Genomic DNA, 19,779 nt, shown 5'->3' on the forward strand with positions numbered 1-19,779 from the left:
TTACCTAAGGGAGGCAACTGCGACCTCTCTTTCTCTCTCTCTCTCTCTCTCTCTCTCTCTCTCTCCGTTACATTATGTAACGTCAAATACGATAGTACAGCGTTAATTTTAGATGAAGAAGTGTACACTTTTATAAGATATATCTTTTTCATACGAAACATTTTATACATATAAAAAGCGAAGTATGTATATTGGAACAACTTAACCCTCTGGATGCCGAGTTTGTTTGTTTTTACTGACGCACATCTTCCCGAGATCTGAAAAGTGAAGATTGTGAGAGAATTGCACTCACGCGGCACTGGATCTACCTCCGGCTATAAAATTACGCAGAGATATAGATGTTTCCTGATTGTGTAAATATAACTGCAAATATTTAATCGGTTTGAAAAAAGACACAGCTAAGTATTGTTCGAGAATAAATAGTGCGTTGAAAAACAGCAAATTTCGCCGCTTTTTATCGTACACCGATAAAAGTACTGCGCGACGATATTTTTAATTTCGCAGTTTTACAGAAACTGTGAGCGAACAAAATACTACCTTATATCTGAACGCCATAAATATATATCAAATGGATTTATATGCTTATGTATAACGTAATACATTCAATACAAAAAATGGCGACATTTACGATGTACCTAATTTTCAGTAATATTACTTGGCCTAAAATGCCAGTGGATGATATCACAGAACAGGGAATGTCCCACATTATTCAAAACTGTTAAGCGTATCTGTGTGTGTGGTGTATTTCGAACGTTATTCGGCTTCAAAGTGAGGGTTGAAGAGGAGGGACATATATGTCCCTCTGGCATCCAGCGGGTAAGTTTGAAATACAAATAAATCATAACTCTGCGATAATTTATTCCACAAATACTGCATTATGTTAAATACATCCGAAATAATCTGCAGTCAAAATGACTGAAAATATTAAAATTAAGACTTAACGAAAAACAATTTACATTAGGGATATTATTACGAATTAAAGAGGACGTGTCAACACTAAAGGAGTTGGCCCAAAGCGAATACAGCTCCACAGTACTATCGGTAAGATTCTTAATTAAAACGAGCGCAAAGTGTCATCAATCATCGCGTGCCTTGGTTTCTTAATATATTTTCTAATCAATATGGTGGTTATTTTTTATTCTTTGGGGTACAGATCCGCTGACGAAATACTTCACACATGTGAAATAAAAATGAGATTGTGAGATTTTGTCTTTCCGCGAAGCCTGTTCTCTCATTTCAGATCATTGCAAATTGATATAACTCGATTACGTAATGTCGTAGTAACTCTATGCACAACTAATATAGACTGCAAAAAAGTTGGATGATCGTGACACGTGTTTTGTTTAATAAAGTGTTGTAAATGTTTCGTTTTCATGAGATTCTTTCAGTTCTGTCTCGTAAAGTTTTGTGAAAGTGAATGGCGTCTCGTGATTTTTTATTTATGAAAAAAGTGGTTCCGGTGTGAAAGAGGTCACGGTTATCCAATCAAATAAATAAAACGAGGTCAACCTTGTACGACACACGTACGGATTCAGTATCTCACCACCCGTATCTTCATCACGTGGGTAACAAATAGAGAATACTACACTCATTCTCGTTAGATACCATTTTTACGAAACGAGTGGACTTTCTATGGTATCCGACCGAGCGAAAGCGATCGGACTTTTCTCTTGTATGTAAACAAACGCGCTTTTTCAGAAATCAGAATAGAACGGACAAATGCAAGTATTTGGATGCACTTTACATATTGTTTTGCATAATTATATAGATATGCTACTACAACTGCGACAGTGAGTTGCATGACGATATATATTTGTACATCAAAGCACGGACTTGTATAACTTATATAGGTCCGTGATCAAAGTGACCGTATCGCTGGCACTCCGTTGGGCTTCGATGACAGCACGTGGAGCCGTACAACCAATGTAAACAAAGGATAACTACGCCAAAAAAAGCAGATTTTCACGTATTAGGATACTTTCGTAATGAACCGTAACGTATGATTCTTTGACATTTGTTATGGCATAGGTGCTATGCTGGCTGCCGACCGCAAGGAACTCTGGGTAGGAGAGTGGACACACGTATAGCGTACGGATTTAGTATCTCACTACCTGTATCTTCACCACATGGGTAATACATAGAGAATACTACACTCATTCTCGTTTGATACCATTTTTACGAAACGAGTGGACTTTCTATGGTATCTAATATATATATATATGCCAATATATATTTATGTGTAAATACATAACAACTTTGGTTCGTTGACAGACCAACTGAAACCGGTTGCAAAATCAGGTTGTGCATGAATATTGATATATGCCCAAATATGGGCATTGTTGACATTTCTATGCATATGCATTAACAACATGTTCCTGCTGTTGTGTGCGCAAACATGGCAGCATCAACGCTCAAGATCTTTTTAAAGAATATATTCAGCTTATGGTAATTCAAGCGCATTGTTGTCAGTACGCACGACATCTATAAGAAAATCTAAAAAGTCAATTGGCGCCGCGCTTTGAACATGTTGAATATTGGACAAACAGTCGGTCACGCACCGCCGGAGTTCCCGGCTGTGCAATCAAAATTTTGCGGTTTCCTTGATCTAACAGCTGAATTTATATCCTGTCCGTACCATTTTGGAAGAGAGAAATCAGAGTGCTCGCCAAAGACATTCATGTTAGCTGTACGACCCGATACTGTTAAAATCACCAAACTCAAGTATGCTTGCATGTCAGTGGCAGTTTCCGATGGGCGTTACAGCGTTTTCCGCTAGGGAATGTTATTGTTCGGATTTGGGATATTCTGGGCGACAAGATCAGAAGTCAGGCACAATCCACGGAGTTTTTAAATGATTTGTATCGGAACTGTTCACTTTGAGTGATCTAGTCGTGCAGTCGTATGTTTATTCACAAGCAAACATCTCCCGAAACTGGGCCGAAAAAAATGCTTCAAAGGGGACACTGATGGCACAACCGGAACATCCACCATAAGTCCAGATATATATCCAGATAGTTAAAACTGACTTCATTTCACCACGCTTCTCCTTTTATGTTAAATCACACTGAAAGTCGAGAAAGTGCATGGTTGGGTGCGTCACGCTCATAGGGACCCTAGATCTATCGATCGCTAGTAGTATACAGTGCAAATGGATATAGCTCGATGATATAATGTCTGTAGTAGCTCTGTGCATAACTAATACAGAATGAAAGCTATCTTGTTTGGTTCAATAAAGTGTGTGTAAATGTCTCTCGCTTTCATGAGATTGCTTCAGTTCTGCATAGTTGCAAATCGAATGACGTCTCGTGCGTTTTTATGAATGATAAAAGTAGTTCCGGTGTGACAGAGGTCACGGTTATCCAACCAAAACGACTAAAACGAGGTCAACCTTGTACGACACAGGTGTGATGTATGGATTTAGTATCTTACCACCTGTATCTTCACCACGGGGGTAATACATTATATTATCTCAAATCTGTCAGTGTAGGTCACATGCGAATTGGTCACGCTTTTTACCCTCTAGCCATGTTAGCGTGACGCGTTAAGATAAATCGAACTCGCTCGTTCCACCAGGAAGATGAATGAACAACAGCAGATCACTGAAGCTGCGGGACGAGATGGGGAAACAGCTGGAAAGACAGGCGGTGATATAGTCTGGTGTCCTCACCCATAACACACGGCAAACAACATTACATAGCTACGTTTTGTGAGTTTGCTTGATCTGCAAACTGATTTCATAATGTACTGAGGATACCGTTTGCTGTCTCGGGATTACTGTTGCGCACAGTTGTGTGGCGTCCACGTCTGCCCTGTTATAGACGTAGCGGACTTGCTTGCTCAGGTGAGTTGTCTACTGGATGCACGTGTGAGTTTGTTTATTTTCGTGTTTTCATGCGTTCCCAAATTTTAGAAAGATCTTCTCGATTTGTAACACCCCTACGCCCAACCACGTGTCTATCAACGTGATCACATGTAAATTCACGCAAAGTTACATCATATTAATATCAATCAATATAATATTGATTATTGTCGGGAGATATTAACATTTTAAAACTAAAACTCCTTTGTCTTTCACCGTGCAGTAACTGACGAGTTAGATTAAATGTCTGATTAGTTAGTTTAACACCAGTAACTGTTGGCAATGACGGAACTTTTTTTATCCCCCTTTAATATATCTTGATGACAGAACAATTTCACGAAAAACGAAGCGAAGTCCGTAACGGAGGCAAACCAATGTGAATGAAGTCCCCTGCCCACTGTTGGCAAGATGGCGGATTTATTTGACAGCGCAGACTGTAAATCTCATTGAAATTAGATCTCAATTCTCGCTCCCGCAAAACAGGAAATCATCCCAGGTCATGTCATGGGTCACGTCAGAACGACCATTCATCCCACCGACCAGAGCCTGGCTCGCCAGATCGGGAAAGTGACAATCGCAATGAGTTTACTTGTCGTGCAACGCCGTTATTAAGGTACAGGGTGTTCCGAACGACAGTCACATGTTGTATATCTGTCTCTCGCTTCGATGGGCGTCGCGCCCAAGATTATTGTGCTTATATCGCGACGTGCATGTACGTGTGTATGTGGCTGCTTGTACTAGTCCGGACTGATGCTGATTTATTGTGCTAGCACACTGAGATACCATGCCGCAATTTAACACGAATACCCCACTCAGACACAGTTTACTGACTCCGAGCCGACCAGTCCTTGTTTTAGGCCCTTAATGCTGAGCGCCAGACAAAGTAACAACAAGTACCATCTTTCAACATCTTTTGATATGACGCGGCTGTACGTCATCTTTTCACTGACACTCATGGATGCACATTAACTTAACGCATGCTGAGTGCACATTAATTCGGTATTATTCTGTAATAGTAGTATACGGTCCCAGTACAGTAATAGAGACGTCTCTTTACCTACACTGTACCCTGATCGTATATTACACAAACTGACCAATAACGAGTTGCTATGCTGAATGTAGGTTATACATGGATATCATGAAGCAACATAGAACCAAACCACAATGACATAATTTTGAGTGAATGAGTGAGTATGGGTTTACGACTCTTTTAGCAATATTCCAGCAATATGGGCACCAGAAATGGGCTTCACACATTTTTCCCATTTCGGGAATCGAGCCCGGGTGTTCGGCGTGACGAGCGAACGCTTTAACCACTAGGCTACCCGACCGCCCCCTTAATTTTGAGATATTCGCCATTTAAATTTTTAAATTTTTGATGGCTGAATGAAGTTACTTTCAAACGTATCTGGTCAAATACTTGGCAAGAAACTGGCAACGTTTTATCGTTTGTACATAATTATTTGTTAATGTTTAAGAAAGGAGATTATTTACACTGGTAATCGATGTCATAAATGTTTGGTTCAGTATGGATCATGGTATGTAATAATGATTAGAGCAAAAATGCCAAAGAGAATTATCCCAAAGTTACATCATTTGAAAAAAACCACCCACACACATTTTATGCCATTTGAACCAAACCAAGGAATATGTGGCTGGCATACATCTTGATACAAGTGGATGGCTCTCTTTGGCATTACGAATTTGGCACTCTAGGGCTATGTGGGTGGGAGTTTTTCATAGTTATATTGCATGTATATATTATATATTTGTGTCATCGTGAATCATATTGTTTGGTTGGTATAAGACAAAAGACCTTTGGACATGGAATACTACGGTGGCCCATACCCGCCACTGGTGAGATCATTTCCCCCTGTAAACCTCTATATTTTATCTCACCAGTGGAAGTATCTGGCGGTCGCCAGACAAAATATAGAGGCATACAGTGAAAAAATGATCTCACCAGTGGCGGGTATGGGCCACCGTAGAATACACCATTAACCTACTTTGTATATGTCTGTGGCATCGTTCAGTCTGGCTTCGTGGTATCCACATATAGGAATAATGAGACCAGTGTCACTTGGCTGAAGACGTGCCGTGTGAAAGTTCTCATAATGTCTTGAACGCCCACCTACTGCGATAACGACAACGCAGCTAAAACAATTGTAAGAACAAAGACGTTGACGCTTGTTGTTTAACACCACACTCAGACATATTCCAGCTATATGACGGTGGTCAGTAAATAATCGAATCTGGACCATACAATCCAGTGATTGATATCATGAGCATCGGCCTACGCAATTGGGATACGATGACATGCATCAACCAAGTCAGCGAGCGTGACCACCCGATCCCGTTAGTCGCCTAGGCCTTTTACGACAAGCATAGTCACCTTTTACGGCAAGCATGGGTTGGTGAAGACCTATACTATCCCGTATCTTCACGGGTACTAAGAGCAAAGAACAAATGCAGGTTCCATCGTTATTTAGAGCGACAGAAAACACCAAAATTATTATTGCACGGCTGGAATACTACGGTGGCCCATACCCGCCACTGGTGAGATCATTTCCCCCTGTAAACCTCTATATTTTATCTCACCAGTGGAAGTATCTGGCGGTCGCCAGACAAAATATAGAGGCATACAGTGAAAAAATGATCTCACCTTTTACGGCAAGCATGGGTTGGTGAAGACCTATACTATCCCGTATCTTCACGGGTACTAAGAGCAAAGAACAAATGCAGGTTCCATCGTTATTTAGAGCGACAGAAAACATCAAAATTATTATTGCACGGCTGGCGGTTTAGGGGTTTGAGAAAATGACATGGGTATGAGTTGGAAAGATGTAATCAAACTTTTAAAATAAACTTTATCTTTGTCTCACATGTATATAATGATGTGTACAAACGAAATACATAAACAATTATGAAAATATCTTTAAAACATTCCTAACTGTTAACTAATTAAACATGTTTACATGTTACTCGGCAACAATCAAAACAGGGAGCCACGTCCTGTCCTAGACTGGTTTACCTGCCGAAAAGCGCTATGCGGTAAACGTTGGTTCATTTCCGTGTAGCGAGCTTTTCCTGTCGAGAGGGACGTGAACAGGTCCATAGCATATCACTATGCAGGAAACGCTGACCCAGTTTTCTTGTAGCGAGATATTAGCCCTTTTGGACCGTGTGAATAATTGACGTGTCAGTCTACAGGAGCAAACATAGTAGCTAGGCGGCAATGGGTACAATATTTTAAGCCCATTTCTGGTGTCCCCCGCCGTGATATTGCTGGAATATTGCTAAAGGCAGCGTAAAACCATACTCACTCACTCACTCACACGAAAATGGATAAGTAGGTCGTTGTATAGACTTATTTCTAAAATGCACAATCTTCTTATTAACGTTGAGACGCCACTAAAGAGTACCAGTGGGTAACCACATCCAACATACGCTGTAATTTGCCCTCTCTCGGGGCGGTCGGGTAGCCTAGTGGTCAAAGCGTTCGCTCCTCACGCCGAAAACCCGGGATCGATTCCCGACATGGGTACAATGTGTAAAGCCCATTTCTGGTGTCCCCCGCCGTGATAATGCTGGAATATCGCTAAAAGCAGCGTAAATCCATACTCACTCACTCTCGGGACTAGAAGGACCACATCGTCTGAGTAAAGTCGTACTGAAATGTGTAGTTCGCAGACGGTTTTTATTTAGGATCTGAATTGTTACTTCTTTCCAAAGTTCTTTTGCGAACATGTTCTGTGCTTTTTCAGCATTTTTTTTTGTGTGTGTAAATACCACTACAATTTAAAAGATGTCTTTTATTTTGTGTTGATTGCACTTTTTTCAAGCATGCAGTTTACTTAATTTCCTCGTGTACCTTTACACTCTTTCACTAACCAAGTGCGTTTTGCACGCTTTTCGTCCGGCGAGCAACTCGGATTGACTGAACCTCTATTCGATGAATGTCCGTCCTGTCGGCGAGCTTATACCGTTAACAATGGCGACTTCAATGTCAGCCTGACAACGATTGTGTGATCCCTTGAGCACCCCACTCTTCCACAAACAAACTCCCGAGTCTAACCTTTAGTTCCCGTGACCCTGTACTGTTGACGTACCCGGTCGTATCAGGTCAGGTAGCGTCTGCAGATCAACGTCTGTCACGATCAACTTACGACAGGTAAGACAGTCCATATCACATGTCCTACCATCGTTATGTGGTGTTCTCTGTTGGAGCAGGCTATCCGAACATAGCCAAATCTAAAGGTAGAACTGAAGTACTAAAAAACGCTCTTAGGAACAAACTAAATTGATCAGTACATTAGCTGGATATGCTAGCTAAAATGTGTTGTAAATGAAAACAGTGTCCGTCAGAGAAAATATAATACAGTAAACTACGGTTATAACGAACTCAAAGGGACTACTAATTTTAGTTCGTTATAACCGTAATTCGTTATAAGCATATATACAGCATAACTACAGCATATAGTCGGGACTAAAAAGTTAGTTCGTTATATCCGTTAGTTCGTTATAAGCGTGTTCGTTATAACCGTAGTTTACTATATATGTCATGAAGAAATGTACGAGACGCTCTTCTGACTCTGATAAATATGCCGTGACAGTTTCGTTCTTACTGTATGGACACTGCACGTCACAGCCTTCTACCTCCTGTAGACCCGTGAAGATTCCGGGGTAGAATAGGTCTTCGGCAACCCATGCTTGCCTTAAAAGACGACTATGCTTGTCGTAAGAGGCGACTTACGGGATCGGGTGGTCAGGTTCGCTGCTGACTTGGTTGATGCATGTCATCGTATCCCAATTGCGTGGATCGATGCCCATGATGTCAATCAGTGGATGGACTGGTCCAGGGTCGATTATTTACAGACCATCGTCATATAGCTGGAATATTGCTGAGTGCGGCGTAAAACAACAATCCTCACCAAACCTGTAACTGTACGTGACAGCCTTGCTCTTTACTCCATGTGCATTGTACGTGACAGCCTTGCTCTTTACTTCATGTACATTGTACGTGACAGCCTTGCTCTTTACTTCATGTACATTGTACGTGACAGCCTTGCTCTTTACTTCATGTACATTGTACGTGACAGCCTTGCTCTTTACTTCATGTACGTGACAGCCTTGCTCTTTACTCCATGTACATTGTACGTGACAGCCTTGCTCTTTACTTCATGTACATTGTACGTGACAGCCTTGCTCTTTACTTCATGTACGTGACAGCCTTGCTCTTTACTCCATGTACATTGTACGTGACAGACTTGCTCTTTACTTCATGTACATTGTACGTGACAGCCTTGCTCTTTACTTCATGTACATTGTACGTGACAGCCTTGCTCTTTACTTCATGTACGTGACAGCCTTGCTCTTTACTCCATGCACATTGTACATGACAGCCTTGCTCTTTACTCCATGTACATTGTACGTGACAGCCTTGCTCTTTACTTCATGTACGTGACAGCCTTGCTCTTTACTCCATGTACATTGTACGTGACAGCCTTGCTCTTTACTTCATGTACGTGACAGCCTTGCCCTTTACTCCGTGTACACTGTACGTGACAGACTTGCTCTTTACTCCATGTACATTGTACGTGACAGCCTTGCTCTTTACTTCATGTACATTGTACGTGAAAGCCTTGCTCTTTACTTCATGTACATTGTACGTACAGCCTTGCTCTTTACGTCATGTACATTGTACGTGACAGCCTTGCTCTTTACTCCATGCACATTGTACGTGACAGCCTTGCTCTTTACTCCATGTGCATTGTACGTGACAGCCTTGCTCTTTACTTCATGTACATTGTACGTACAGCCTTGCTCTTTACTTCATGTACATTGTACGTGACAGCCTTGCTCTTCACTTCATGTTCATTGTACGTACAGCCTTGCTCTTTACTTCATGTACATTGTACGTGACAGCCTTGCTCTTTACTCCATGTACATTGTTCGTGACGGCCATGCTCTTTACTTCATGTTCATTGTACGTACAGCCTTGCTCTTTACTTCATGTACATTGTACGTGACAGCCTTGCTCTTTACTCCATGTACATTGTACGTACAGCCTTGCTCTTTACTTCATGTTCATTGTACGTACAGCCTTGCTCTTTACTTCATGTACATTGTACGTGACAACTAGTAATTTTACATTTAACCATTAGACAGCCGTTCGAAGCGAGGCGATGAGATCAGCTGATCGTTCACTCCAGGTCGCTTTGTTGACGTTTTGTAATTATCGGTACTGAAAGAGTTGCCCTTGATGTCCGCTTTTAAAAATGAAGTTGATTTTCATTGTGCACGTTCCCATATCTATGTTGTAATATCGCCGAGAAGGCAACATCATATGCATGCATCCCAGTACAGCGGTTAGGCGATGCGGTACGCGAATTGTGAAAGTCTAATGCAACGTAAGGGGGCACGGGTGGTGCAGTCGTCTAAGGCGCCGCGATTTGCTGTGCAGAGTTGCATCCCTTGGGCACGCCAGAAACCTATGATTGTGGGTTCGAATCCCGGTTCGCCCCGATTATGTTTCTAGGTTTGTCAGCACCATACCCGTGCTCGTGGGTTTCACCGAAGTGGTAAACGTCTGATACCTGCATCACTTCGGGCTTCCCTCCCACGTTAAGCTGACACGCCGCGATATAACTGGAATACTATTAAAAGCGGCGTTTAACCCAACTCACTCACATTAATGCAAGGTAAAAGTTACCAGTAGCCTAAATGTTGTGAATTTTGACAGCAACATATGTAAGTATTTATCAGGTTTTCAAGATATTGTAAAAGAAACAGGCACTGCGAAATGATGTCATCAACTAGATATCATCATATAATGTTCATTATATAAAAGAAATGGAAATCTCTGAAATCTATTTAAATATTTAAGGGTTAGTTGGTGCATGTTGTTATAAAAAGATTTTATGGATGAATGGTGCAAGTTTTTTGCCAAATACTACCATGATTATATTTCAATATGATAAATAAAAGATATATATCAATGTGGCCTTTTTTAATTTTAGAAATTAGAAATAAAATTATATGTGTTTAAATACATATTCAAAGGTTCTTTTACCAACTACAATTTTTCATCTTATAAATTGGAACAAATTAATTCATACTAAATTTCAATCTCTATAATGATGATTGTATTAACATTGCAGTGTCTACACCCAGTTTGCTTTGACAATCATCAAATGATTGTAATACAGATAAAGCTCATTGGATAAATGTCATTAGGCTTTGCTTTTTATGTTTCCTTATTCCAAACTGATGTTTCAAATTCCCACGTAAACAAATTATTAATGTTATTCTTTTTTCTCTTTACACCAACATATATCTGCATTGCACAGACGGGACCCAACCCCCCAAAAAGTACAAGAATTTGTACTTTACTAAGAAAGTGTTATCCCAAATATAACATTTGTTACATTTGACCACTTTCTAAATGGCATTGTGTATTCATAGCTTTCGGCCATGGGAGCCGTGCCAATTTACCCTTGTCAATAGGGGTACACAAAGTACGTGATCTAGACTACCAGTTGTTGGACTTTCATTTTTGTGGAAGTCTCGGTGGCTGAGTGGGTTAGATCGCTGACTTTGTGTGCTGGTGAATAGGTGCCTCACTCTGGCAAGTGTGGGTTCGAATCCCGGGCAGGACCCAACCCACAAAAAGGACAAGAATCTGTTCTTTAGTAAGAAAGTGTTATCCCAAATATAGCATCTGTCACATGTTATTATGTTTTTTGATTTCTTGGCATACTTGTGCATGTATACTAGTATTAGATTGCACATTCATGACTTATTAGCAGTCATTATCTGTTAATGAACTGCATGTTATGTCAATAAAGATAAGTAACATAAAAAAGGACTTGTATACATTCATGTTTGAGGTGAGGTGAAATTGGGTTTAACGTCGCGTCCAAGATTATTGCACTTATATAGCGACGTGCATGCACGTGTATGTGTGTGTGTGGCTGCTTGTACTAGTCCGGACTGATGCCGATTTATAGTGCTAGCTCACTGAGATACCATGCCGCAGTTTAACATGAATACCCCACTCAGACACAGTATACTGACTCCGAGCCGACCAGTCCTTGTTTTAGCCCCTTAATGCCGAGCGCCAGACAAAGTAACAACAAGTACAATCTTTTAACGTCTTTTTGTATGACGCGGCCCGGGATCGAACCCCGGACCTTCCGCTCTCCGGGCGGACGCTCTACCACAAGACCACGGAGGCGGTCATTCATGTTTGAAGAACCAATCAATTCACCGTGGGAACATATTTAATTACTTACATAATATATTGTGTAAGGGGCAGAATAATATGGGTAAATCTCTTATTTCATAGTGTATAATGACTGGATATTAATAGCAACTGAGCAAGTGATTGCTTGATAGATGCATGGTAGATTTCCATTTGGCATATCTATTTTCTACAAAAATAATGTCAAAATGTAAATTTAATTTTGACATAAAAGTAACATTAAAAATCAGTTGTTTTATTCTCAGTGTTATTTCTCCTTCAATTGTTTGTAAAGGCACGGATGTATACAAACTATTGATCAGTGGCCTGTCAAAGATGTCTGCGTGCTGCAAATGTAGGCGTATCTCCACTTTTAATACGTTGAAGTCCATGGTAGTATATGATAACTATTTAAGATTTGAATGCTTGGAATTGTCGTGGGAACTTACACAAAGGCTGATAAATAAAATGAGTTTGCATTATTTCATCGATGCGATGACAGAAAGCCTCGCCGTTATTTGACGTTGAAAATACCGTTGCAATATTCCGTTTTTCATGGCGATTTCCCAGCTATCTTCCATCGTGACAATTCGTATTTTAGTTGCAGACTCAACAAATGTTGATATTCTAAACTAATAATCACTACAAAATATGTGCAAGTTAGAAATATTCAGTTATAAACGACCGTTTGTGAATGGTGGTGCAACAGGGTAACGCTTTAGCTTGGCTCCGTCTCTACATGTTATTAGTTGTCACAGCGCGCACAGATCCGAAAACCAGACCGGAAACGACAGGTTGGACCGTCGCTTATATCATAAATATATGTTGCATATGATTAAATCTACTCTTTCGTGCAGGTATCTGAACAATCTGGATTTGGGACAAGAAAACACCTTTCTCGTTCTCACCCCTTTATTTCAACATTGTTTTATACTGAGCATCATTATTGAGGGGAGACCCGTGAAGATCCGGGGTAGATTCAGCAACCCATGATTGTCGTAAGAGGCGACTAGCGGGATCGGGTGGTCAGGCTTGCTGACTTGGTTGATGTATGTCATCGTTTCCCAATTGGTAGATCGATGCTCGTGATATAAATCACGAGATCGTCAGGTCCAGACTCGAATATTTACAGAACGCCGTCATGTAGCTGGAATATTGCTGAGTGCGGTGTTAAACAACAAACAAACGAACAGGTGATATTGTCTTGATATCAACTAATTGATTCACAAACACATGCTTGTGATATAGTCGGAATCGTACAACGGAATCTGATTTAAGCAGATATTTCTTACGATTATCGAAAGGGTATTGTCGCCTTTATTGACAGCACTAATTTACTCAATAGAAGTACTACTGCACGTACTGGAAACATAACAGATAGCACCAACAAAACTATCACGAAATGAAAGGTGGCTTAGAAAAAACAACCAATCATGGACTGATCCAGAATTTTACAAAACTGAGGACTCCACTTGGACCAATTTACAACTTCATTGGGGAGGGTAGTCCACCGAGAAGCCTACCCAAGAAATCACAAACACGAAATGTAAGCCATTGTGAATTTTAATTTAACCACCAAATTTACAATACATGGCCACCCCAGACCGCACCCCCCACCCCAATCCCGGCAGCCCCATGGCCACCCCCAATAAACACACACACCGCACACCCGGGACCCACCACTGCCTACAGAAGGCCGAACACCATATTCAAGTCTTTGATCGCGTTTTAATGTGACCCAGTTTCTGTTGTTAAGCCGTTTCATTGTCTGAACAAAAGACAACCCTCTATGGCGTTTTTGTTTCCAATTGAGGATATTTCGCCCTTGAGGACAACACCTTCGACTTTGTTTTTACAATATGTAGCCCACGGGGATATCCTGCCCAAACTCAGACGTCCCTCAACACAGACACCTTAAAATCACAAGTTATTAGGCTGATTGCACCACTAATCCCTGCTTTTAACCTTATAAGATAGGACTCGTCACAGGTGGGTGAATCTCTACAGTTCGTCTGCATGTACACAATGATGTTCTTGACTGACGTAAGAACACTGGTTAAACATTGCAGATGGCAGAAGTGAGAACGACTTTGACCCTTTTCGTAGATGCCTTTAAAGGGGAATAATTTATGATAAAAATAGGTAGAATTGTCAAATTAAAAATGTATTATTTTACACTAGTCAAATAAAAGAAATCTGTTTGTATTGAGGGAAGACTTGTTCTTACAGGCACCTTGCAAACCGCATATCCATTCTGTCTGTCAACTGGGACGTCTGTGTCCGGAGGGAATCCCATTCGGGCCCTCGGCTATTTGGGCCTTCTTTGTTATAATAATATTATTACTTATTACTTATTAGGCCCTTGGGTCATCGTCATCAATAATGCCTTCCCCATCTTCACTTTCAATACGATATTTAGCCTTTGGGTTATTTTACAGCGTTGGAGTGAGTGTATTTTTTCTTCTTATTGTTTTCCAACGTTAGGGGTGGGGTCTTACATGGCATGTTTTCCCTGGCCAGACACACTGGCTGATTATGTTAATAGGATGTATGAATGCATTATCGTGATGTCACTTCAACGCATGCGCGGATTACGGTAAAGCGGGTGGTGGATCTTGTCGTGTTGCAGTCGTAACACGGGCATAACCTGAAAGTATACCGTTGTACGCGCGACTTCGGTACAACGAGGAGGTGTTGTCGCTCCTGTGTTATCTCATTGTGGTAAATATATACTTTTTTTTGCTTGAATCATCAACGGAATAATCCTTTCGATACCTGATATTAACAGCAGGTTATTATTAGGCGACAATTGATTAATTTAGAAATGCCTACCTTGACGTTTACGAAGGGACGCCGGGTGGGTATACCATGTTTTCTTACAACCCGGGTCGTCTCTAACCAAGCATGAGAGAGAGAGAGAGAGAGAGAGAGAGAGAGAGAGAGAGAGAGAGAGAGAGAGAGAGATTATTTATGTGTCACGCATTACATTACATCGACTGTGTAAGTGTGGGATTTAAAAACTTGCAATATATAAAAGTGCTTGTCTTAAATCTTCATAAAATGGACATGTTATTGAGAATGGCAAGAGGTACAGATCCGCATCTGAACAAAGCTAAAATTCGACGGTAATCCCCATATTTTGAATTCAAAACATACGCTTCAAAAACATTTGAAGAGACATTATCTCAGAGAAGGACAAATGTTTGAACTCTGATGGACAATGCTGATAGAGTGGCACATCTTATTGGAGAGTATTTATTAATCTTATGCTTGTCTTTCATGCATTCCTGTTCACAGTAAAATGGGTTGACAACGTTATGCGCCTGTCTCTTTTTAAGTGCTAAGATAGATGCTGTCTCCCCCGGCTTTATATTTCAAATTTGAATAATCAAATGATTTTATTTTGCATGTCCTTATGGAAATAGTTTTACGCCAAATCTGTATAGAAATGTATTTCAGTGACATGGTTTGATTCAAAATCGATACGAATCAATATATTGGCTTCACTTTGATCTTTCAACTTCAAAAAACCATTATGAACTCCGTGCCCGTATGTTCAGTTTGGTAATTAGTAATGTATCAATGTTTATTGTGTTCATGTATGAGCAGTTAATAATTCGGTTGTGTGTAAACGTGTACTTTTTTGCGTGTTTTTGTTGGCTCTTGTATTTTGACCTTTTTGGTCTAATGCTGCAAATATTGCAGAAACATATCCTATCTACAGTACCTCGTGTCCTTACTTTTTCAATACATGCACTTTTGCTCTACTATTTATTATTTTTTTGCATTCATTTTACATACAAAATGTATCTCCAGAACGGGTGATGCCATTGTACCCTGCTGACTATTCTTTTCATAATCTATTTTGTAAATGGTTAATTTGTTTGCAGAAGAGTTGTGTCATACTGAGTTGATGTTCTGTGATTTAATGTTTTTTCTTAATACGGAGAGCAAATAAATAATGTGTTGGATAATAGAGATAGCGGGGTAATTAGATTGTGTTAACATCAAACACCACCCTACAAATCACATATATGTTCTCTTATAATCTGCTATATAATTCGTGAAACTGATAATTTTCTGTGATAGTATTACGCCTTTATAACTGTTATGATGACATCAAACGTCTATTAACGTTTCTGTACACTACATCAAAGACACCTCATCTCACAAAATGGTTTGGAATATTATAGTTGGCTAAGAGGCATGAAACCTTATCATCTACTTTGGTGAAATGAAATTTTGAAAACACAGCCAGTTTGTTAGTTTAAGTACGTTATACCCTAGGATTTCGAGTCGGAATAGGCTCTTAGTATCTCATGCTTGTCGTAACAGCAATCTCAAATTGGGACCGTATCTCCAGGACGTGTGATGCCATTGTACCCTCCTGACTATCTTTTTGATAATCTATTTTATAGATGGTTAATTTGTTTACAGAAGGGTTGTGTCATGTTGAGTTGATGTTCTGTGATTTAGTGTGTTTTCTTAACATGGAGCGCAAATTTCAATTGACGATGACGTATTAAGCAATGTCAATTCACTCTTGAAAGCTTCTATGGTAGACATAAACGTTTGTATATTTCTATTTGAATATTGACAGTTTAGAAATTATATAAATATAAATGTATTACATTTTCAGATGGAATATTCTTGCGTAATGTGGAAACGCGGTATGGCGCATCGATCTGCGAAGATGCATGCAGTGGGGGCATTAAGTATATTGGCAGCCTTACTAGTCATTGTCAAGCTGGTTAACGTCTCCCAAAAGCCCGAGGTGAAGTTAGGAATCCTTAGAGAAAGAAGATTTGAAGTATCTGACTGCATCCTCCCCGGAATCTGTCGTGTCGTGACACCAAATGAAACAGAGTATTACCTCTACAGCAGACAACAAACATTCAACCAAAATCTAAGTATGCCGGTTCAGTATGGTAGGTCGATTGCGCATGACCATAACGTTGTGCCTAATATAGTTCACGTGACATGGTATGGCGGTGCAAAGAGGAACACATTCTTATTCCATCATTTCGTGTGCCTCCAATCCATCCATAGGTTTGTAAAACCCAAGTACATTCTCTTCTGGTTTGACCGGAGACCGGAGGGAGGATACTGGGACCAGGCCGCAGAGCGCTTCCCGGAGATAGTGTTGGTGTACAAGGCTCCCCCAACCACCATCATGGGGCAGCCCGTTAAGGTCCCCGAACACCAGTCAGACATCGTCCGACTCGAGGCACTGATGGAATACGGCGGCATCTATATGGACCTCGACGTCATCGTCCTCAAGTCGCTGTCACCACTTCAGTCGTACGTATTATCTTGTTCGTCATAAATCTGCCATAATGACATGAACTTTTTAAACTGTTAAAATGAGTGAGTGAGTGAGTGAGTACGGTTTTACGCCGCTTTTAGCAACATTCCAGCAATATCACGGCGGGGGACACCAGAAATGGGATTCACACATTGTACCCATGTCGGAAATCGAACCCGGGTCTTCGGCGTGACGAGCGAACGCTTTAACCACTAAACTAATCGACTGCCCCTTAAACTGTTGAAATGACATGAAACTATATAATCTGCTATAATGACAATCATGAAACCTCAGGGATCATCCATTGGATTTCGGGTTGGGGTGGGTGGGTTGATGAGATTTTTTAAATGAATATTTTGTTCAGAAATGTGATAAAATGAATTGTTTGTTGGCAGTGGTTAAAAAAACATGAAGAGTTTGTGTTGTGGAAAATACCCAAAGGCCATTTGTTTTGTTAATAGTGATAATGATTTTATTGTTTGATGGAAATAAATAATTTGGTGGATATAGCTGGGGAAATCAGATTGTTCTAACACCCAACACCACCCTACACATTACATATATGTTCCCTTATAATCTGCTATGTAATGTCATGAAACTGATAATTTCGTATGATAGTATAACACCTTTATAACTGTTATGATGGCATCAAACTTCTATTAACGTTTCTGTACACTATAACAAAGACACCTCATCTGACAAAATGGTTTGGAATAATATAGTTTGCTAAGAGGCATGAAACCTTATAATCTGCTATGGTGAAATGAAATTTGGAAAACACAACCAGTTTGTTGGTTTAAGTACCTTTATAACTACACTAGGATTTCGAGTAAGAATAGGCTCTCAAAAGCTCTCTTGTCGTAAAAGCAATCTCAAATTGGGACCCTATCTCCAGGACGTGTGATGCCATAGTGCCCTGATCCAATAATCGTACCACTAACGAATTAGTATTTCCATAGTGCGAGAACCTCTACCTACCATATGCTCTGGAACAAATAGTTTTCAGTCCCGACACACCCTCCAGTTTACTGACGGTTCTGTTCGCTAAAACTCCAAGTGTTCAAGCATAAAAGAATATGTAAGTAAATAAGAATAATTCCAGTTTGTTTTATCCTTCCTTGTGCAGGTACGACATGACGATGGGATACGAGACACCCGATGGACTCTGTAACGGTGTCATGGTGGCGAGGCCGTGGGCAGACTTCCTTAAGATCTGGTACAAGGACTACAAGACGCTAGATGATAGTGTCTGGGGCTATCACTCTGTCCTCCTTCCTGCAAAACTTGCCCTGAAGTACCCTAACCTCATCAACACAGAATTCAGATCCATGAACCACCCAAATCCAGGAGAAAGCTTTGCACTCCTGTACGGAAACAAGTCATTTGATTGGCAGACTACGAACTATGTTGTCCATACTTGGATTCGAACCCAGTTAATTGCAAAGAAACTGACAGCACAGTCAATAAGAAATTGGGACTGTGTGGCTGGTGAGATATTCAGGTATATATACTATGGTGACAAAGCTCTCATACCACCCCATTAGTAGACTGTATCGCAGCAGAGCTCTCACGTCACCCCTTCAGAATACTGTATCATCGCAGAGCTCTCAAGTCACCCTTCAGAAGACTGTATCATCACAGAGCTCTCAAGTCACCCTTCAGAAGACTGTATCATCGCAGAGCATTATTTCATGAAGCGTGGGACATAAAACAGCCTTGTTTCACACCATTTATCACGATAACCATCAACTCTAGACCCGTGAAGATCCGGGATAGAATAGGTCTTCAGCTCTGAGGCGTAAGAGGCGACTAACGGGATCGGGTGGTCAGGGTCGCTGACTTGGTTGATGATGCATGTCATCGTATCCCAATTCCGTGGATTGATGATCATGATGTCAGGCACTTGATTGTCTGAGGTCCAGACTCGATCTTTTTACAGACCGCCGTCACACAGCTGAAATATTGCTGAGTGAGGCGTTAACCGACCAACACACAAACAAACAACAGAACACATATAGTATTTGTACTTCAAGCAGCATGTACTTGGAAATGTGTTTTACACACTCTAATTGAAATTTCAAGTGTTTTACATGGAAATATACTGAAGAATAATAGACCATGTACTATTATATATTATGGATACCCAAAAATTACGCATGAATAATAATAAGTGGAGCTTGAGTGAAAAACACTATATTGAGAAGAGCTATATAACAGAACAAATGAAGCGCCCTGCAAATCACTACGTAAACAAGACAAACAGAGTTGTCTCCCATACCCCTGGGACAAATTCATTACAATGACCATGCGAAGTTAAATTGATATATACCTAACGGTATTGAAGCTGTTCACTGAAACTATTTGTGCAGCAAC

The 19,779-nt window shown here is 40.5% G+C and overlaps 1 protein-coding gene across 1 annotated transcript; it reads left to right on the forward strand.

Moving 5' to 3' along the window:
* Positions 1-8,007: 8,007 nt before the first annotated feature.
* On the forward strand, positions 8,008-19,282 carry LOC124149812. The gene is made up of 3 exons (XM_046521621.2): positions 8,008-8,030; positions 16,741-17,402; positions 18,533-19,282. The coding sequence occupies exons 2-3, from the start codon at positions 16,741-16,743 to the stop codon at positions 18,948-18,950; spliced, it is 1,080 nt and encodes a 359-aa protein (XP_046377577.2). The 5' UTR covers positions 8,008-8,030; the 3' UTR covers positions 18,951-19,282.
* The last annotated feature ends 497 nt before the right edge of the window (positions 19,283-19,779 follow it).

Source organism: Haliotis rufescens, unplaced genomic scaffold (genome assembly GCF_023055435.1).
Source record: "Haliotis rufescens isolate VD_foot unplaced genomic scaffold, xgHalRufe1.0.p SCAF_1, whole genome shotgun sequence".
Taxonomy (NCBI): domain Eukaryota; kingdom Metazoa; phylum Mollusca; class Gastropoda; order Lepetellida; family Haliotidae; genus Haliotis; species Haliotis rufescens.

Excerpts from the sequence above, each read along its gene's own strand:
- LOC124149812 (XM_046521621.2), top strand. The coding sequence starts at position 16,741 with ATGGAATATTCTTGCGTAATGTGGAAACGCGGTATGGCGCATCGATCT. Across the intron at positions 17,403-18,532 it reads TCGCTGTCACCACTTCAGTC|GTACGACATGACGATGGGAT; the intron begins GTACGTATTATC and ends TTCCTTGTGCAG.